The following is a 22,474-nucleotide window of genomic DNA, read 5'->3' as shown; positions in this document are numbered from 1 at the left end:
GGGATTTTAAAGCTGTGCTCAATCACAGGGATTTTCAGAACTCTGCTCTTGTGCAAGAACTTTCCTGCAAACCATATGAGGCATTCCACAGGTTGGGCACCTTGCTGTGCAAGCACAAACATATTTGCATTAGTGAAACACTAGCCTGGAATGCAAGCACCACACTTAAGGGCAATTAGCTAGCGCAACAGCCGTCTGTTAGTGCAGCATACTTGTGCAAGTGCAGCATTATTCAGAATGTAATTTTGGGTGCCCAGCTGGGATTCCGTATAAATAGGAATTACATGATAATGTCTTGAGTCATGACTGGTTTTGATAAGTATATAGGATGTGGTTCTCTTTGAGTGGAGAGAGCTCTCTTTGGGCAGAGAAAGAGCTGCCACCAGACAATGTGGACAATACTGAGCCAGATGAATCAATAGTATTATTCAGTATAAGACAGCTTCACTTATAACACCTCACTCCAGATTCAGAGGCAGTATGCCTCTATAACTATCAAAAGCGGGAGGGGGGATACAAAATCCCTCCTCTAGCTGTGAGGAGTCCTGGGTAGGCTGCCACTATCATTTTTTTAAATAGGAGCAGATTCACCCTTCCAAGGGAATATTCTGGGAGGGTAAAGTGGAAAACCCCTCCCTACAAGAAAGGCTTGAGCACTCTTAGGCGTTCAGGAGCATGTGACTAGAGCAGGACCCAATAAGGAGTGACACTCTTTAACAACACAGATTTATTAATTATTAGATAATAAGGAAAACTATAGAGGCATCAACAATTGCTGCTTCCATTCCTGTAGTTCCTTTCCGCAGGAACTACAAGAACTATGCAGTCAGATCCAAGCACTGGATGATAAATTCCCTGACACGCCTAGCTAAATGATAAATTCCCTGACACGTCTAGTTAAACTGGTCCCTAATATCTTTCATATTTACTTCCAGGTAAGGAACTCCCAGTTGATTCCCAGCCCAAGGCTGTTAGTCTCCCTTTTCCCCAGAGTGGTTACTGATCAGACCTCCTTCAGAGGCCTCCAGGGAAGAATGGAACTCTAACACACACCCCTCCCTTCCTTCTCTATAGGCTGTTGTCCAGTAAACCCTGCCCCTCACCCTGGATTGGGTCACAGGGATTTGATTCTCCCAGGTTTATTAGGAGAAGTCTACCCTCCAGTTAGTTACTCTAACTAAGGCCTAGTCCTCCCTCAACTTGACTATCACTACAGCCTCTGAATGCAAGTTGCAAGGAGATGGGTGTTCAAACAAGCATGTGTAACCAGCTTTGAGGCCCATGTAAAAATGCAATATAATACAGGAAATACACACACCTGATGAATTCTGGCCAGCAGCCAATCTCCTGGCTTAAGAACAAGAAAATTGTCTGCTACAGCAGAACAAAGTTTCATGTAGTCCAGCATTCTGTCTGCCAGAAACAAATGTCTTGGACATGGGTAAGTGAAATAAGAAGCAAGTTTCCCCAATAGATTTCAAATATATCTGTTCTAATGATGAAACAAACCCCATCTATCAAGAAAGTACCATTCTCACTGGTACAGTATGTAGAACTAGATGTAATTATTTATTTCCTTTTTTTGTTAACGTAGCCCAAAGGTCATTTAAAATATGTACATTTTGGGCATATTAATGCCCAAAGAAACCAAAACCAGTTTGTTTGCTTTTCTGTCCTGCTCTTCCTCCAAGGACTCATGGGTTATATTTATCCTCACAACAAACCTGTGAGGTAGGGTAGGCTGAGAGAGAAGTGACTGACCCAGAGTCACCCAGTGAATTTCATGGCTGAATAGGAATTTGAACTCGCTTCTCCCCAGTCCTAGCCCAACACTCTTAACCACTACACCACACTTTACCAGTTGCCTCCTGCAGAGCTGCCTCTCCTTCATGATGAATTGTTTGGTCCACAACTGCACTTCTTTGGGGTTTTGTAGTTTTTTGTCTATTACAATAAGTTAGCACCAGTTCAGCAAAAACAAAACAACACAAAACAAAACAGAAACATGCAAAAGCATTTCCTGGATGGCGCTACTTCAGGCTGCAGAAGGTAGAGGTGAGCTGTGTGTCTGAATGCTCCCTACATCACATGTTCATGGAAAACTAAACCGTTGCTTTATACTGAGTCAGACCATTGGTTTACCCCAAAGCTGCAGAACCTTGCCTCTCCTGCAGATGGCCTACAACTCCCATAATCCCTGACAATCAGCCTCTGTGGCTGGGGATTATGGAAGCTGTAGTCCAAAATATTTTGGAGTTGGGGAGCCAGAATTGTGCAGCCCTACTCTACGCTTGCTGGAAGAAGCTGCCCAGGGTTTTAGACATATATTTCTTAGCCCTGCCTAAACACCAGGGATTGAACCTTGGACCTTCTGCATGCAAAGCAGCTGCTCTGTACCAATGAACTGTGGCCCCATCCTCAAAAATTTAACAAGTCAGAGAGAACAATTCAGCCTAGATTTCTCCCCGGAATGCTGTTTTTCTATGCACAGGGGCTGACGTCCTGACTAACAGGAAGGGGCTTCCAGAAGGATGTTGCAGTAGTGCAAAGCTGTTGTGTTAACTCCTTGCACTAACCTCAGAGCTTGCATTCCAGATCAGAACTGCAGCTAGGTAATTTTGGAGCTTGGATCTAGTGGCCTTTTGCCCCACACACCCACCCCTGCCTCATGAAAAGCATCATCCCCCTATGAACAAACACACCATGACACACAGTATTTAACGCATGGGTTCTTGGTGGCCCAAACAATGTAAGGATATAAAACAAGTATATTTATGCAGATATGCATTAGCAGAAACACTTCAACCTGTAACAACATATTCCATCCCATCCCACATATTTCTTTCCCCACTCTGTCCATAAAGGATCCAATTTTTAAGCAATGGATTTGCAAGGACGTAGTAGCACTTAATAAGGCTTGATTAATGCATATCCCATTTTAGTGTTTGAACATTTTAGCAGCCAGACAGAAGTTTTGATAACTGATCTCACATTGATCCTAACAAAATGTTGAACTTGAGCATCTAGAAATTCATTCTAATCACAGCTGCTTCCCGTCCCTACACAATTGGATAAACAGCACTTTACCTCTTGTTCTCTCTCTGGACCGACTTTGGAAGGACGGGTTTCTCTCTCTTGCTGGTGTGCATGTGTGTGTGGCAAGCCAGGAACCAGGCACATGAGAGGCAGGCACACGCTGGCTGGTTCACTGCAGGCATGCCTGCCTACCCGGCTCCCTGTGCTCTGAGTCCTACATACAGGTGAAACTCGGAAAATTAGAATATCGTGCAAAAGTCCATTAATTTCAGTAATGCAAATTAAAAGGTGAAACTGATATATGAGACAGACGCATTACATGCAAAGCGAGATAAGTCAAGCCTTAATTTGTTATAATTGTGATGATCATGGCGTACAGCTCATGAAAACCCCAAATCCACAATCTCAGAAAATTAGAATATTACATGGAACCAAGAAGACAAGGATTGAAGAAAAGAACAATATCGGACCTCTGAAAAGTATACAGTGTACTGTGCTTGATTGGCCAGCAAACTTGCCTGACTTGACCCCATAGAGAATCTATGGGGCATTGCCAAGAGAAGGATGAGAGACATGAGACCAAACAATGGAGAAGAGCTGAAGGTCGCTAATGAAGCATCCTGGTCTTCCATAACACCTCATCAGTGCCACAGGCTGATAGCATCCATGCCACGCCGCATTGAGGCAGTAATTGCTGCAAAAGGGGCCCAAACCAAGTACTGAATACATATGCATGCTTATACTTTTCAGAGGTCCGATATTGTTCTATTCTTCAATCCTTGTCTTCGTGGTTCCATGTAATATTCTAATTTTCTGAGATTGTGGATTTGGGGTTTTCATGAGCTGTACGCCGTGATCATCACAATTATAACAAATTAAGGCTTGACTTATCTCGCTTTGCATGTAATGCATCTGTCTCATATATCAGTTTCACCTTTTAATTTGCATTACTGAAATTAATGGACTTTTGCACGATATTCTAATTTTCCGAGTTTCACCTGTAGGAACATAGGAAGCTGCCATATACTGAGTCAAACCATCAGTCTATCTAGCTCAGCATTGTCTTCACAGACTGGCAGCGGGTTCTCCAAGTTTGCAGGCAGGAGAATCTCTCAGCCCTATCTTAGAGATGCTGGCAGGGAGGGAACTTGGAACCTTCTGCTCTTCCCAGAGCAGCTCCATCCCCTGAAGGGAATATCTTCCAGTGCTCAAACATGTAGTCTCCCATTCAAATGCAACCAGGGCAGACCCTGCTTAGCTAGGGGAACAAGTCATGCTTGCTACCACAAGACCAGCTCTGCTCTCTACGGCTGCCTCTCCTTCTCAGGCCAGCCAGGCGTCGTGGGTTTCGGACTCAAGCTGGGACTCAAGCTCTGGAGTCTCTCTCAGCCAGCTTCCAAGGGTCTCAGTGACTGCCTGCCTGAGACTCCCACCTCGCCTCATGGTAGCCCACTTAGCAAGAGCTCCTGCTCCTGCTGTGCTGCTGCCTTGCCCTCGCTCGCTCTCCTCTCCTTGTGCGGTGCGCTGCACGTGGCTCAATGCTGATGCAGCGCGCGCTGTCACAAGTGCAAGTGGCACACACACAGAGCGCAGGCGCTGCACTGAAATGGCCAGTCAGAAGCTGCCGCTTGGGCTCGGCAGCCTTCTCACCTGGCCTGGCCCCACTGCTGCCTTATTGAAATCTTTCTGCCTCCATTTCAGCCTCCATTAATTGAGAGGGAGAGTAGCTTATTTCACGTGATTAGTAGAGATGTGCACGGAACCACAGAAGCATGGTCTGGCACTGAGGGGACTGTCACTTTAAGCGGGGGCGGGGGTGGTAGTACTTCCCCCCCCCGCCACTCTTCCCCCTCCAGCACTGGTGATTTAAAAAATCTTCTTGGGGCGGCAGAGTTCCTCGCTGCCGCCCCTGCCCCCGTCATTGTCCTGCTAAGCTTGGAACGAAGAAGAGCTATTGGCGCGCATGCGCCCTTCGCGGCGCGCGTACTCGTCTTTGCCGCTGGTGCCCGCCACGTGACGTATGCGGCGCCTGTGCGCCATCAGCAGAGACAAGCGCATGTGCTGCGAAGGGCACATGCGCGGATAGCTCTTCTTCATTCCAAGCTTAGCAGGACAACGACGGGGGCAGGGGTGGCAGGGAGGAACTCTGCTGCCCCATGAAGATTTTTTAAATCACCAGCATCAGAGGGGGAAGAGCGGCGGGGGGGGGAAGTACTACCACCCCCACCCCTGCTTAAAGTGACAGTCCCCTGCCCATCCGAACCTCTGGACTGCCGGAATTCCGGACCAGTCCAGAGGGCTTTTCCATTGCGCTGAACCAAAACCATGCACACTACTAGTGATTAATGCTGAGCTGATTTGTCTGCTCAGCAGCTTCTCTGGCCTGGCCCCACTGCCTCTGTGCATGCTGATTCTGGGGACACAGGCTGGCCGGGGGGAGAAATCAAGCAGTCTGGCTATTGCACGAGTTGCGCTGGGGGCCCCAAGGCCAGCAGGGACCGGACTTCCACCCGGAAGTCCGGTCCAAATGGCACCCTTGTTCCAGATTAGTAGTGTGCTTACCACAAGCGTGCTTGTGTTTGCTCAACAGTGCACAGCTGTGGCATTTGCCATTTGTTTTAAATAGAGTTGCAGGTGTACAAATCCTTGGGGTTGGGTTTGTTGTTGTTTTTTGGTACAACTAGGTGATCCTTTTGCACTAACGCAACTTTATCCATTTATTTATCTATTTGTTTTTACATTTATATACTGCTCTTCCTCCAAGGAGCCCAGAGCAGTCCCCATGGTTATGGTTATCCTCACCACAACAACCCTGTGAGGTAGGTTAGGCTGAATGATGAGTGACTGCCTCAGAGTCACCCAGTGAGTTTCATGGCCGAAAGGGGATTTGAACTCTGATCTCAATGGTCCTAGTCCAACACTCTAACCACTACACCACACTAGTTCTCCATGCAAGCACTCTCTTAGGATGTCAGTCAGGGAGTTTATGTCTAGGGGAATTTTCAAGCTTCCTCCCACCTTCCCAGACACACTGAAGCCTGAAATCATGTCCTCCAGGAAAAGCTATTGCCATTTTGCTGAGTATATAAACAGGCACTTATACAACAACCCATTATTTCTTCAAATAACAAACGTAAAAATAGTCTTGAGATGCAGAAAAACTTACCCGAGTCATCTCATATCTAGACAAGATGATTCCTCAGTGGTGCTAGAAATATCTCATCAACTGGAAACGGATGCAGGAGAAATGAAAGAGAGCCGCCTTATTATGGATCCGCAAATAGGAAAGCAATACCACGGATGGTTTGATGTGTCAATCTTTTCCTGTTATGACGGTCAGAAAGTGGCTCTCTGAGGATCATTGACTGGGCTGTAGGTTCATTGCCATGGAAATGAGGAGAGACTCGAGGCATCAGGTGCGATGCTTCAGAGAAGCTGGACCTCCCCACCAACACACCCCAGACAGTGGCATGCAATGAATGCAGCAAAGTGACAGACTTAGTTCAAGGTATTTCTGGAGGATTTCACTATGAGAATTCCCCCACCCCAACCCCATACCACTGATAGCTTGACTGAGGTATTTTCCATGGCGGGTGAACTGCCTTAGGACCCATTTGGAATTAGATATGGCAAAATGGACATTTTTGTTTTTAAAGGAAAATAGCTCAAGTGTTTTCAAGGTTAATCCCACATTTGGAAATTCCAAATGTGATTATGGATTAATTCAAGGTTAATCCCACATTTTGGAAAGTTTTAATTGTTTTAATTGTAAACTGCCCTGAGCCATTTTGGAAGAGTGGTATAAAAATCAAATAAATAAATAAAATAAAATAAAATAAATTCCCTCAGATCCCCAAGGGTCAGATCCCCGATATAGTCCCCAGGGTTCCCGACTGCATATGCCCTGCTTCTGCCATAGTTCCCAGAGTTACAGAGAGTGCTGGCATTGAGGGGAGTGGTTACCAGGCATGCTCACATTAGCTCTACCTAGGTTCACTGTACCTGGTCCCATAACTTCTGAACAAGGCTATCGGCTGTATAAGATGAAAGGAAAACGTCCAATTGGGAGCTAAATAAAACCCACCAATAAATAAATAAATAACTGGCCAACATCACGGGCAGCCCTTAGGGATCTGCCAGGGCTTCTGCACAACTTGGAAGGCAGCCCCAATTGTGTAGGGAGATGGGGCCGCTGTGGAGAGACGCAAAACCACTCCCCAGAAGTCTCACAGTGAGCTTGTGGTAGCTTTAGATTATCATTCCTCAGTGGCCCTGTCATGCTACACTGTTGGGCCTGCTTTTTCAAGTTGCTCAGCAGTTAATCCCTAATGCTGTCCGCTGTTGGTTTTGGTGTGATTGCTCTGAGAATGTATTTTCAGCAGTTCCATACCCTCTTACTGTCTTCATCTTATTTATCTTTGCCCAGTATTTTTCAATGAATTCTGTATATACACCAAACAGGATGAAGGGTTTTTCAAAACTGCTTTTTCAGCTCACCCCTCATTTCTATGTATAACATCAAAACATACAAACAAGCAAAAAAATAACCTTTGGGGAAGAAAATTGGAAGAGGGTGCCTCAGTTTGCCAAGCAGAAAGGCAGCAGAGAAGTCCTGGATGATCCATAGATTTCCAGTATCATGGCTAAACCACACAGATCAGTCACTACGTTTTGTCTGAATCTTTGCTATTCCTTTTCTTTCTTTCTTTCTCTCTCTCTGTCTCTCTTTTTTTCCAGTACAGACTTCCTGGGAACTAAGGAGGCCTCCTTGCTTCTCATGGCCATGTTTCTGCTAGCTGTATTTTATCACGGCCAACAGGTAAGGCAAGCATTTATTTGTCATGTTCTCTCGAAAACCTGCACATGTCCATGATTGCTTCCCAGTAATTACCTTCAAACTAATAGCTGCCACTTGGACCAAATAATGAAATATCAGCCAAGAGAATTTTATGTCCTTCAATAATTGGATGTCTAATTAACCTTCAAGAGAGACTGATGAAGGAGAGCCTATCTCCTGTACTATGCAGTTACATTCATGCTTCACTAAAATATATTTATAGACAACCCAGTTCCCAGTTATCAACCTCTCTTTCCTAGCATTCCATTGCACTCCAGTATGACTAGAAGCCATACTCGTGGTTGGGACCATGCAGGCATAGGCTGATTATACATTGGGACACAATTGCAAGAAGGTCTGCCCTATGCCCAAAAGACTAGGGTCATCAGAGGCAGGAGGCAAGCTTTGTACCTACCCTGATGGTGCCTGTGAGTACACTCTTCATTGACTCCTGTATCAGTGAATGGTATCCATTCTCTTCCACAGGGAAAAGGAAAGCACTGCACTTAGGGACAACCTTGCCTGGAGCCAAAACTTGCCCAACACTCCTGAAACTAGTGCTGATCTCACCCTCTCTCCCCAATTTCAAATTCCCCATTTGTGGGTAGCAAAAACCAGGAGCAGGGGCAGAGCCACCACTGAGTGGATGGGTTCAAAGAACCCAGCCGCAAGCCATGGAAGGGCTGTGCGAACCCTCTGGAGTGCAATCCCAGCCAGTGTTTGCTGGCTAGGTGTATTTATTTCCCTTTCTCTCTCTTGCTCCGGAGAATGTGCTCCAGAGAATATGCTCCAGGGAATGTGCTCCGGAGGGCTTGGTGGATCCTCCGGCAATCAGGCCACACCCATGTGTGCATGACATCATGCACAAGGGGCATCACTGGCATGTGCGGTGCATGCATGGCGGGGCTGCTGGGAATGGGGCAGGACTGACCAGCAGTTTTAATAGGTGCATCTTTGGACCACAAAACTACCATAACTTGGCAGGGGGGAGTTTCTTTTTTTTCTTTATAGAAAACGCTGCTGCTGTGAGGTCAGCAGCAGTGCTTCAAGCACTTCTGCTCTTCTAGGAGGCCAAGTGTTTCTTCCAGAATGTGCCATCATGACAAAATGGGCAACAGGAACTGACAACCCAGAAAAGCAGCAGTCACTGGTGCCACTGCTGCCCATGTTTTTGAAATGTGGTGCAACATTTTTGTAAAAAAATACTCAAAAAGCAGGCAAGCCCCTTCACCTTATTAAAAATGCTTGGCAATTTTATCCCCTCCCCACAAAATCACTGTGATTCATCCAACCCCTGTAGTCCCCAGTGGTGTCTTGAAATGCACTGGTTGGCATCCGGACTAATGCTGCACTAGTTCAAACATTCTATCAGCAAACATGTTGCACTAGTGAAAGGATGTTGCACTAGCTAGTTCCACTGAAGTTTGCATCCCAAACTAGGGTTGCACTAGCACAACAGTCTGCACTTGCACAACCTGTGGCATCCCTCCTGCTGTGAAACCTCTTCCTCAGTCCATGTATGTTGTAGAGGATGATTCCGAACTATCCAGTACCCTTGCTACTATCCAGTACCCTGAATACATAAGCACAACTCTTATCCAAAGAGACTGAGAGCACAAGAGACCAAGCAACCTGGAGCATCCACTCGACTATTAGGGGTGTGCATATAACCGGTTTGGTTGGTTTGACCTTGAACCAAGGTGTGTAGGTTTGGTTTTGGTTTTGCTTAAACCTCCCCCACCGCCAGGTTCAGTTCAAATTCAAACCCAACTCGAAACGCTTCTAAAATGTTACATAGGGTATAATGGGGACTCAAACTGGCCCATTAACCCCTATGCAGAGGACCTAGGGGCACAAAATTGGGGTGGGTGGTAGGCAACCATGGCACCCAAAGCAATCAGACACTCCTGTGATTTTTAATGAATTCCTGAATATTTTTTCTCTCTTCATTTCCCCCATAAGGAATAATGGGGATTTGAGGCATTCCCCTCTTCCCCCTTGGGGGGTGCCTCAGCACCCCAAAGTGGATTTGGAGGTAAGCCACATTGGGCCACAACTCCCCCCCTCAAGCTCCAAGCTGGTGGGGTTCATGTTTTTTTTAATGATTTTTTAAAAGTTTTTGCCTATTCTCTTCTCTCAGTGAATGCATTCCATTGAGAAGAAATCCACACACTGTGAACTTGCTGTGACCTGACCTGTGTGTGAACTCATGGATGCTTCTTCTCAATGGAATTCATGGAGCTGGGCTGATTTAGCAGGAGGAATTGCCTTCTGCATTGGCACCACTGCCTGCGATGCTGTGCCACTAGACTGGGAGGAGGAAGGGGTGGGAGATTAATGGCTGCCCGCACTGATGCTGAGTGTGAGTCACACACACTCGGGAGGCACACCATCACCACCCTCCAGATCTCTGATCCTCCTGACCTCCTCCTCTCTAACTCTGTTGACCAGGAGTTCCCTCCACCTAGACAAGTCATCTGTGCAAACAACATTGCCCTTGATGGCCGGGTCACAGAGACAAGCCAGGACATAATCCTCTCTGCCACCCAACACACCAACCAGCCTGTCAAAAGCCCCAGTCCTCAGCTGTCCAGCCAGCACATGTCCCTTTGGCATAGTGAGCAAGGTCCGGAGTTCACCCATCCGCTTTTGCAGGAGAATAGCTGCAGTCAGGGCCTGGCTCAGAGGAGTGGCATCAGCACACACAATCTTCATTGTGAACAAGAAGTGCCGAGACCATCTCAGACATGAGCTTCCACTCTGAGGTTGCACATGCCCAAGGCCTCATTCCTCACCAGGTCATCTAGGGCCACCTCTTGATCCAACAGGCTCTGAAGCAAGAGGAAGATGGGAGTTCCACCAGGTATCTACATCCGTGGGAATGAGATGGCAACGAAGGCCATGCTCATGCTGCCACTCACGGAGCAAGCACCTGGACTTCTCACTCCAGTAGAAGTGAGCTGCAATCTTGAGAGCCTTGTCCACAAGCGCAGCCATGGCAGTAACAGCACCCTGCATCGGGCGGCCCTGGTCCCTGAATGCCTTAGCCTCCTTGAGGCCAAGGGCATCCCTCACAGCCAGGTGGAGCATGTGTGCCATGCAGCAGATGTTCACACACTCCAACACAGTCTTTACAGCTGCAGTAACATTGGAGCCATTGTCTGTCACAATGAAGCCCATTATGAGTTGTGGCAACCCACTTATCCACTCCTCAGTTTGGCAGTCGAGTACGGCTCCTCCTTGGTGTGCTTGACGTTTGCTGTGCTCCAGATCCAGGGTCTCCATGTGCAAGATGGCCCACCTGTGCCAAAATGTAGTGTGCGACACGCTGGAGACAGAAGCAGCACTGGAGGTCCCCTCTCTCTCCAGGCCCCACCAGTGAGCAGTTAGGGCCAGGAAAGCAGCATGCATTCCACTCATACTGATCCACAGATCAGTGGTGAAATGCACACAGGTGCCAGGCAACACTGCATGCAGCACCGCTGACACAAGTTCCCTGCACCTCTCATACAGGGAGGGAACCACAGTCCAGCTGAATGTGGTCCTTGAGGAGAATGTGTAGCTCGGCCCAAGCATCTGGATAATCTAGCGGAATCCAGGGTTCTCAACCACCTGAAAATGTTGCTCGTCAGTGGCCATCATCTCCCCTATGAGGCGGGTGAGGAAGTATAGGTCCACATGACTAGGACTCTTCTTGCCCAACTCCTGTGTCCACTGCTTGACTGGCAGCGAGCCCTGCTTCAAGGAAGCTGGTGCACAGCCATTGTCAGTGCTAGTCACAGACACACTAGGCGCACTAGTGCTGCCAGCAGAGGCAAGGAGATCTGGGTGATGTCACCGCATATGTCACCACATGGAGGTCATCCCCAGATGCTTGGCATCCTTCCCCCAACTGGCCTGTGCCCTGGAGTGAACACACCAAGCAGCGGTTGGGGCATTTTGAGGGATTTCAAAATGCTGCCACACCACTGCTCTGGGTGGCCTCCAATGTCCTGGACACCGTCCTGGGCCACTTTGGTGTCGACGGACCTACTGGAGCTGCTGGTTGCCCACCACTGTCACCTACCCCACTTCCACCCTGCGTGTCAGAAGTGCCGGGCTTCAGCTGTGGGGCTGCCTCAGTCTCAGCAGCAGACTTTTCCTCCTCAGAGTCAGACTGGGCCCCGGAGGACCCAGAAGTGGACTTTGCCATGACCTGGACATCATCAGGGGGGAGCACTGAGTGGAAAAAGGAAGGTGGGGACTGCAATAGAGAGAGACAGTCTGGCTGCACTCCCAGTCATCAAGCCCCTGCCCTCCACCCCTGCCAAGGAAGCAGGAGAACCGCCCACACTGCCAGGCTCTGCACAGGGCAGCAGCACTGGCAGGGCACCCAGACCTGGCTCAGAGGTAGCAGGCTCCTCCAGATAGGAGAGCCTTTGTGCCGCCACCTCACCGGTGGCAAAGAATTTGCCAATGGGGACCTGTGGTACCCATGCTGTCTTCTTTGCCCCCCCCACCGGCCTCCCACACCAGCTGGGACATCCCTCCCTCCTCTGCCTTCCACCCTGCTATGAGCCTTGCTCACAACACGGTGCTGAGACATATTCCCAATCCCCAGGGGCTTTGGGGAAAATGGGGGGGTTAAAAAATTGGGGGGACCCAAAAAGCCCTAACCAAAAAAACTAACCAAAACACCTACCCACCCACTCCCCCCCCAACAACACATAGAATGAGCAGATGGGCAGCCATGGGCTACCCACCCATCCAAACAAACAAATTAAAATAAACACTGAGTGAAATAAAATAAAACATTGAGGGGAAAATTGGGGAAATTGCTGGGGAGAAGGTGAGAAAAGTGGGGGTGGGGGAGCCTAGGCCTGTGGGACAGGCAGAGAGAGCTGCTGGCCAGCTGCCACTGGAGCAAGCAATAGGGGTGGGGGGTGAAGCACCTGCTCCAGAGAGGACAGAAACAGTTTTTAAAAATCCCCTAAAGAAATCCAAAATAGAATGAAGGGAGGGGAGGGACTGAGGCTGGGGACAGAGTCAACCCAGGCCAGAAAAACAAAGCGGCCAGTCAGTCAGCAAAAAGGAAGGGGGTGGGGGAGATTTAAAAAAATGGACCAAAGGCCTATGGCCACCCTGGCAGTGGCTAGCTGGGCAGAGCAGGAGGAAACACTTCAGGGGGCGGGAATCCAAAAGGGAAAGCACACAGCAGCCACACACAGCCAGGAAAAATTACTTTTAAAAAGAAGGGGAGTTGGGGAAGGGTAGCAAAAACGGGGGGGGGCGCAGGCAGGAAAGACCTCACCAACACAGCAGCAGCAGAGACCAGACCAGAGAGACAGAAAGGCAACACGCAACTCCACAGCTAAATAAGCAGCAGCAGACAGCTCTCTCTCTCACCTCAGCAAAGCAGAGTGATTTCAAGGCCACAGGGCTTGCCTTCTAATAGAAGTTGACTCTCCCTCCTTGGAGCGCCCTCCCTTGCCCTCCCCCAGGGCCAATAGAGTACCAGTTCTCCAGGAATGGAAGCACTTAAAAGCCTCCCAGAGAGCCAGACACATCTGGCCAATCAGGGAAGCCGGAGTTCGGCAAACCACAGCAAGTGATACAAAATGGCCACCAGAACCTAAAATGGATGAGTCTTTGAACCGGTTCAAAGAGAACCAGGCTCTGTTTGGTTCAAACTTGGACCAGCATTGCCAATTCAATGCCCTGTTTGCTCTGAATTTGAACCTTCGAACCAGTTTGAATTGGAACCTGTTTGCACATCCCTATCAGCTATGCATCCTTCTTCCTTGGGCACATCTTTTTCATTATACTAGTGCAGCATTCATCCAGATGCCAGACACTAAAAATAATGTCGACAAATTATCCAGGACACCTATACTGAGTGTCAGGACTGTTACATTGGAACATAAGAATCTGTTATATATTGAGTCAGACCATTGGTCTATCTAGTTCAATATTGTCTACATTGACTGGCAGCAGCTTCTCCAAGGTTGCAGGCAGGAATCTCTCTCAGTCCTATCTTGGAGATGCCAGGAAGGGAACTTGGAACCTTCTGCTCTTCCCAAAGCGGCTCCATCCCCTGAGGGGAATATATTACAGTGCTCACACATCAAGTTTCCCATTCATATGATACCAGGTCTATTCTCTGGAACCCAAAATATTTTGGGACAGCCTGCAATTATGGTTGAGTGAAAGAGGGCAGAATCATATCTGTGATTTGCAACAGGGGCTATCTATCAGTGATCAACTACCAAAGGTTTTCCATTCCTGAATTACAATCTGCCAGCAATTCTTTATAGAGTCCCATAAATTCCTTCCTAATGCACAACCCTGATGCTGAACATGCAGGCTTTTAACTTAATTTGTCTTGGTAAAACCTGAAGTAGCCAAGCCTATTTGTTCATAATAGGGTTTCCCGTAGATATCTCCTGTAGTCAAAACATCTGGAAAATGAGTTCTGCTAAGCCCCAGATTAAAACATCAAAATAAAGAGACCCATTAGCCATTATTTGTGTATTAGTGTAAATCAGGTCATTTTAGGCCAGAGACTTCACCTAACAGAAACACAATGGTTTCTGAATCGGAGAATGATATGCCCTTAAAATCATTATGTTGCACTCTGGCTTTCAGAGGCACTTTAAAACTACATTAAAAGTGGGGGAAATAATGTGAAAGAGGCAACCCCAACAGCATGCATCTGTTCTAGGCAGAAAGGTAACAAGTTACAATTTAAACAAGAGCAGAGTATGGTATTAATAGGTCTGATGTGGAATGCTGTGAAACAGTGAAGACCTTTGCTAACTGGCCAAACAGAAGCATTTGAAATACTGTATTAAGCGGGGGGCGGGGAGCAACTGGCCCTATTCCACCCTAGCACAGCATTCCTCCAGTGACTGTTGCTGGAGAATACTCCATGAGCCCTTAGGGGACAGGGAAACATCTTCTCTTTATCCTTTTTCTATGTAAACCACTTTAAGAACTTTTTTTTTTTTTGGATGAAAAGCAGTATATAAATAGTAGTAATACTACTATTGTAGTGTTGTAGTACCATTACTGTGTGCAGTAGTACTATTGTACTACAGTAGTAGCAGTAGTCGTATAGTAATTAAGGGTGTGCATGAACCACTCAATGTAGAACTAGTTTGGATCAAACCAGGCCAGTTCGGCAGTTCGATTGGATTCCCCTTTGGAAGTATTGCCACCCAAACCACCAAACTGGTTCAATTGAACAGACCAGACCAGATGGTCAGTTCTACCAAAATAGTTTTCCAGAATGCCATTCGGTTTGAATCAGTTATAATTCGAACCGAAACATGTTTATTGGTTTGTGCACACCCCTAACAGTAATTTGATCATTTCAAGATTTACATAGTATACAAAAACCCCGGTCCTGTCACACGCTAAAGACATCTGTATATCACCTTTCCATGCAAGGTCAGGTTTTGGCATCAGGAATCAGCCATGTTAAGTACCTGCTGAGGCACAGACCAAAGCCCCCGGAAACAGCTGCTTCTCTGCCTTGGCGGTGATGGTAGCTCCTCCTCTTTCTCCTCCTACCTACTGTTCTTATCAGCTCACTTTCCTGCCTTAGTTCTGCCACTCAACTTGCTTCCTCTGGGTCTAGATTCTGAATCAAATTTTAGATGAATATATGTTGATTAAATGGAGGTTATGAATGCCACCGTGGGCTTCCTGAAGGAAGAGAGTAGGACAAAAATGTAATGAATGAATATTAATGCTGATTTGAATGATTCACAACAATTCCCCTGCCCTATTCATGAGTGGCAAATGGAGAAGCTCAGTCTGTGGTTTTTCAAGGGTGGGGAGCAAAACGATGTCATTTCTTTGGGGGAGGGCTTCCTGTAAGGTCTCCAAGGATTAAATAAAACATTGCTATGCCTCTTGAAATGCTGGTGGTCACCTCACTGTCTATGCGTATGCAGTGTTTACTGGAGAGAGATTGTGTCTGTCTAATCTAGAAGAGATTCGTAGTTCAAGAGGAAAATAAAAACTCTTAAAGAATAAATAAAAGTTTATTTTTAAACTTTATCTAGTTGGTGGGTAAAGAGTTGCTAGTGGCACCAAGATAGGCCCTCCTACTGGATTCAAGACCCAAGCCTTTTTGCCATTGGCATCTCACCATGGGCTCACCTGCCAGCTACAGCTTCAAGAACTGAATGCCCATATTTAGGATGGATGAAGTTAATTACACTACCACAATCCATGGCTCCTAGCTTAAGTTCTCAAACTTTCTAGAGAAAGTGGCGGCACCTGGGGGGGGGTTGAGGGGGGCACAGGAAGGGCAAAGTGCATTTCTGGGTGGGCAAGATGTGTCCTGCAAATTAGATTTCTGAAACAGAAAAAGTGGCAGATGGGGGCACAAACTATTTGTCAGAGAGTGCACTTGCCCCCCCCCCATTCTCAAAAAGTGGCAAATGGGGGCACAAACTACTTGTCTGAGAGTGCGCTCCCCCCCCCGTTCCCCTTCTGGAGCCACCCTTGGTAGAGATCTAGATCCAAAAGACTGTTCTTACAAAAGGGGGCCCAACTGAGCATGGCCCTAGGGCAATGGTTAACCCTGACCTAGCAAAGAGATTGCTGTAAACTAACAAAGGATTTTGATTGATTGATTAAATGCTGTCAAGTTGGTGTCGACTCTTAGTGACCACATAGATTCTCTCCAGGATGAGCTTTTTTCAACTTGGCCTTTAAGGTCTCTCAGCGGTACATTCATTGCTGTCATAATCGAGTCCATCCACCTTGCTGCTGGTCGTCCTACTCTTTTCTTTCCTTCAACTTTCCCCAGCATTATGGACTTCCCAAGGGAGCTGGGTTTTCGCATAATGTGTCTGAAGTATGAAAGTCTGAGCCTGGTCACTTGTGCCTTGAATGAAAATTCTGGATTGTTTTCTTCTGTGATCCGTTTGTTTGTTTTCCTGGCTGTCCTTGGTATCCTCAACAGTCTTCTCCAACACCAAAGTTCAAAATCCTCAATACTTTTTCTATCTTGCTTCTTCAAAGCTCAGCTTTCACATCCATAGAGTGTCATGAGAAAAACCATTGTCCATTGAACAAAGGATAGTCTTCTTTAATATATAGGGCCTGTGATGTCTTTCCATCTGTGGGAACATATGGCATCATCTGGCACTAGTCCTTAGCTTGATCTCAAGTATGCAACACTTACATCACAACCTTTGTTGTAAAGATTTCAGTTGAAATAGAAGTATGTTTTCCTTAAGAAGAGAAACATTGCTTGCAGCCTCTTGAAGCATTTTGAGCTTTTCAGAGTTATTTTGTTGAGAAAAGAGCACTTATCCTTGAGAGGTTATTATTTCCTCTTTCTCTCTGTAGAAAGCTTGCTCAGCTTTCTGTACAAATCCTCTGCAAAGTGCTATAAACAGAGTGAATCTGTACCAGCACTGCAGTGGCTAGGAATGGGGCAAGAATCTCAGACCAGGAAAGGAACCCGCAGGATACCTCACTTGCAAGGCAGATCTTTAGCACCCTGCAGTGCTTATAGGATGCATTACTTAATCATCACTTGGGTCAAGAAGACTGAGATCTGCAACCGTTCCAGGCCCTAAACCTAACCAAGAACCTGACATCAACTTTAATATTTGGTCCTTTATGGACCTTTATGGACTTCTGCTCCATCCAGCTAGATCTCTCCTGCTAATGGGACCCCTCTCCTATCATCTTTTTGATCTCTCTTTCTCTCAGCTCTAAAAGGAAATTAGGGACATGCCCTCTACTGAGTCAGACCATTGGTTTATCTAGGTCAGTATTGTCTCCTCTGATTGGCAGCGGCTTTCTGGGGCTTCAGGCAGGAATTTTTCCAGCTCTGCCTGGATCTGCCAAGAATTGAACCTAGAATCATGCTAAGGAGATGTTCAACCATTGAGCTATGACTCCCACCTCTTTTTTTCCTTTTCTCCCATTCATCCATGCTCTTCATTGCCATGGCATGACTGGTGTGGCCCACCATATGCCAGTTTGCAACTTACCTTCCATGACCTATGATAGGGGTTCTCAACCTTGAGTTCCTAGATGTTGTTAAGCTCCACGTTGTGACTGATTATGATGGGAATTGTAGCCCTAGAGCATCTGGGGACCTAAGGTTGGGAACTTTCACTGAGCAGTTAAGGCTCAATCAACTGGAACAGGGAGGGATAGACCTCAAGCTGGCAGGATTTACTTTGTGTTTATTAGTAACCCAATGTCAACCAACTAGCGCCAGATGCAAATCACCCAGAGATCTACCACTAGATCCTCATCTGCTGGCTGCCCAGCGCTAACAGTTATGGCCAATGGATCACTCTGCCAAGGCAGTTCAGCATGATAATGAACCAATAGTCCTCCTAAGCAGTTTTTTGACCAATATATGCCCAAAGGTTCAAGTTCTCCCCTTTTTTCTTTTGGTGTCGGTTTGTTCCTCCCATACTCCTTTGCTGCCCACTAGCCAGAGTTACATTGTGCCTGGATTCCCTGCAGCAAGATAATCCTGTATAAAAAGAGTGACTACATAATGGGAATCAGGTGTTCTGGAGTCCCTGTGAGACAGGTGCTTGATTGTGATACATTCATTCCCTTCATCAAACATAATCAAAAACTTAGAATCAAAGAAGTTAAACATTTGGTTTTCCCCCCCCTCCCTCTCATCATCACTACAGCTTGAATACACGGCAAGGCTAGACTTCCTGTGGCGTGGCCAGGCCAAAGAAGAAATCAATGAAATGAAGGAGTTAAGAGAGCACAATGAAAATATGCTACGCAATATCCTCCCAAGTCATGTTGCCCGTCACTTTTTGGAAAAGGACCGAGATAATGAAGTATGTAATATTTTTATTCTGGTTTCATCTGATCATTGTTAGGATCTAAAGAAGGAGTATAAAGAAAAGGTATTCCATGAGCAAATGGTTCATGGAAGAGAGCTATTTGCAATGCTGAAGCTTCTTGCTGTTACCTTCACAGCAGTGAAGCTCCTGCTGCTAAAGAGACAAGCCACTGAAAAAGCTTGACTTTTTGGCCATGCATTTTGCTGCCCAGTAACTGTGAGCAAAGCTTTGAGTGCATTTGCAACTATCTGACATGAGCCCTGGAACCGTACACACAAAATAACCTTGTATCTTGAAACCCCGATTTCTATGACTGAAATAAGCAATGCAGTGTAAAAGACACCAAGGGCATCAAGCTAAACATACTGGCAACAGAAACCAAGAACCTCGGGGCCAAATTAAATGATGCTGCATTCGCATGTAATGTGGAACCATTGTTGAATAGGCCTGTGGTTCCGCATACCTTACATATGAATGTGGGGAACCATAGTTGGACGCAGTGACAAAACCAAGGGTTCAGGATTGGGACTCCAATCTGAACCCTTGGGTTGAAGTGAGTTTCATCGCCACAACCCAAGGTTCCAGGCAGCCTGCAATACGTCCGAATTTGGAACTGCAGGCTGCTGGCCCTGGAACTTGGTGCCAATAGGATCTTTTACACTGGGGTAAATAGCTGCCATGGGAGGGGGGGGTGAATTCCATGCTGAGATCACAGTGGGGCAGAAGCTTAAAGCATGCTCAAGCTGACAGGTCCCAATCACATAACTGACATATCATCCAGTCTGGCTCTTTCAATCCCGCTTAGCACAGGGGGAGGCACTGCTGGTCTGCCATTTTCTATGATGCTGCACTGCCACCACTTGCAGATGACTAGAGAGTAGTATTAAAGGTATCAGTTCAGCCAGAGTCAGGTGATACAAGAAGCCAATGGGAGTTCTACCTGGTGCTATAGAACGGCTGCCTCTGGCCTAGCTTCTCATTCTGACCGACATGTGGTTCGAGACTGGGTTGAGCTGCTCGACCAGTCTGCCCATTTGGTTGCCTGCTTCAGTCTGGATCTAGATCCCGAGCCCTGACAATATAATGTGCATAAATTTCCTCAGTTGCACCAAACCAGAGGCTTTTGTGCACACAGCCAGTTACATCCATAATATGAAGCTGCCTTATTGGTTTTTCCAAAATATTGGTCTTTCTAACTGTGCATTATCAATACTGGCTAGTAGCAGATCTTCAGTGTTTGGACCTCACTCCCTCAACCTCAGCTAACAGCCGGGTTGAAAAGCCAGGCTAAGTGGCATTGCCCCACTTGTTTTATTCACCTTCCCCCCAGATGAGCTATACTATGCTTCTGGGAGCATGTACCATGAGCACCATGAGCAGTGCTGCTCAAACTGCAGTTCGTGCACATCCCTAGCCCGTTCCTGTTTCAATGTGACAGCCCTTCCGATATTTGAAGACAGCTGTCGTATCTCCCCTTTGTCTCCTCTTCTCCAGGCTAAACAAATCCAGCTCATTCATCTGTTCCTCACAGGACTTTAATGTCCAACTTTCCCCAGAGTAAAGCATTTAGAAATAGGGCCTAGTAATGCAACTATGGGGGGAGTGTTGTGTGAGAAAAGCACTGGAAAAGCCTACATCTGGTAGCCCTGCCTCCTGCACATGTGACAAGCCATTTGTGTGCACCCACCGTCAATCCAAACATTGGGCCTTTAGTCCAGTCAAAACCTACATATAGCAGCAGGAGCACATGACCAGCTTGCCATGCTCTAGGGGTCACCACACAGACCCAAGTGATTGTGTAGATCAGAAACTTAATTAACTCAGAAGTATGAAACATGCTTCCTTTGTTTTGCTTGTAAGATGGGACTAGGAACACTCACTGGAATGGTCACTGCAGGAAGCAAACGGTCACAGTAGCTTATCTCCTAAAATGTGCCACTTGGCGGCTGTAATTCCCAGTTGTTTTCTTTTCTCTTCATTGCCTCCCTAGGAACTGTATTCTCAGTCCTATGATGCCGTCGGCGTCATGTTTGCTTCCATCCCTGGCTTTGCCGACTTCTACTCTCAGACGGAAATGAACAACCAGGGAGTCGAGTGCCTGCGCCTGCTGAACGAAATCATTGCAGACTTTGATGAGGTAATTTCATAGCCGGGGTGGAATAAGCTTCAAGGACTGGAAGTCAAATGGAAGGAAATGGATGCAACCTGCTCTGTGTCCACATGTTGATTTCTGCTGCTTTTATTTCAGTCTGTGCTGCATTGTGCTTAAACCAGGGGCTCTCAAAATGGGGGTCTGCAGATGGACTACAACTCCCATCATCCCCAGACACAATTGCCTTTGAACATTGTTCTTGGGGTGATGAGAGCCAATTTTCAGAAGCCCTGGTTTAAGGGATTTGTGGTGGTTTGAAGATGAGGCCTCTGGCATTGATGTGCTAAGATACTATAATGTCATGGAAGACTGATTGAAGACTGCCGGGTGATCAACAGGGAGTGCGCACCTGCCCTCCTCAGGTGTTTGCCTCCTCCAGGCAGCAGATATACTGCCACTGCTAGGCTGCAGGGGGTGGTTTTATTTTATTTATTCAATTTTTTATACTGCCCTTCCAAAATGGCTCAGGGCGGTTTACAATTAAAACAAAACCATTAAAATCAGTTGAGAGTTAAAACAGAAATTTCAAAACAGTGCAAAACAACAACAATTAAAAATTAAACTATCATAAAACAGCAATTAAACAATCAGAACAATTTAAAAATCCTGAAAAACCAGGTTACAACATTAAAACCAATTATAACTATTTTAAAACCCTGGAAGGCTAGGCCAAACAGATAGGTTTTACGGGCTAATAAAAGGCTAATAAAAAATTCAAATTGTGGATTTCTGCAGGGAGTGCATTCCACAGTCCAGGAGCGGTTACAGAGAAGGCCCGCCTCTGGTTGGAGCAGGTGGGAGAGTGTGCATGTGGGGCCTGGGGAAATGTGGGGCTGGGGGCAACCGCCCCAGTTGCCCCACCCAAAGGATGGGCCTGCCCAGCACCAACCCTCCTGCCGGCCACGTGTTGTGGCCAGGAGGGTGCCCAGGCAGGCGATGGAGAAACCGCTTGGGAAACTTGTGTTGAAAAGTGCTATATAAATATTTGTAGTCGTTGTAGTCGTTGTAGTAGACGTAAGGGAAACAGGGGCCTAGAAAGAAAGGAGGCAGCAGTCTAAGAAAGCAGAATACTAAGGGAAGCAAAGAAGGGAAGGCTGAAAAAACCAGGCCAAAGTGAGGAAACTGTGAGAAGAACAATAGGGAGGGGAAAGCAAAGAGATGCATAGGACCAGGAGTTGCAGAGGGGAGGAATGTTCAAGCTCATGGACTGATTTGAAATAAAAGGGCGAAAGCCAACATATAAGGATCTGAAACACAGACTTAGAATCATGCATAGCAGATCCAATAGCCAATAATACAACAAAACACATAGAAGGTGAAATGTAATATGAAAAATGAAATTCCAGTCAGTAAATCCTTTTTAAATAATAACTGTAAATAGTTAAACATGAGACTAAAAAAGCACACCTCACTCTATACTAATCAACGTGACAATATAAAACATGAAATAGAATAGGTGACATCCAAACAAAATAACATTCAAAGCATACGACGCAATACAATTCATAAAACTTACGCAGTTGAATTAAACAACCACATCACTGGCCTTCAATGGTAACACTTGGCGTATAGCCAAACACGGCTATTTATGTGGATAGCCATGGCTCCCTAGGCTTTTTT

General features: G+C 46.6%; 1 protein-coding gene across 3 annotated transcripts in view; it reads left to right on the top strand.

Annotated features, from left to right (window-relative positions):
• Positions 1–22,474, top strand: part of ADCY8 (adenylate cyclase 8) — a 196,553-nt gene that overhangs the window by 161,256 nt on the left and 12,823 nt on the right. For all 3 annotated transcript variants that reach the window (XR_008306004.1, XM_053244776.1, XM_053244775.1), the window contains 3 exons: positions 7,774–7,855; positions 18,538–18,696; positions 20,693–20,839. Coding sequence is in view for 2 of the 3 variants with exons in the window: in XM_053244776.1 (XP_053100751.1) it covers positions 7,774–7,855; positions 18,538–18,696; positions 20,693–20,839 (388 nt within the window). In the remaining variant the exon portion in view is untranslated. The remainder of the gene's footprint in view (positions 1–7,773; positions 7,856–18,537; positions 18,697–20,692; positions 20,840–22,474) is intronic.

This window comes from Hemicordylus capensis, chromosome 4 (genome assembly GCF_027244095.1).
Source record: "Hemicordylus capensis ecotype Gifberg chromosome 4, rHemCap1.1.pri, whole genome shotgun sequence".
Taxonomy (NCBI): domain Eukaryota; kingdom Metazoa; phylum Chordata; class Lepidosauria; order Squamata; family Cordylidae; genus Hemicordylus; species Hemicordylus capensis.
Note: the sequence above shows the minus strand (reverse complement) of the source record. Positions and strands in the feature narration are given on the sequence as shown.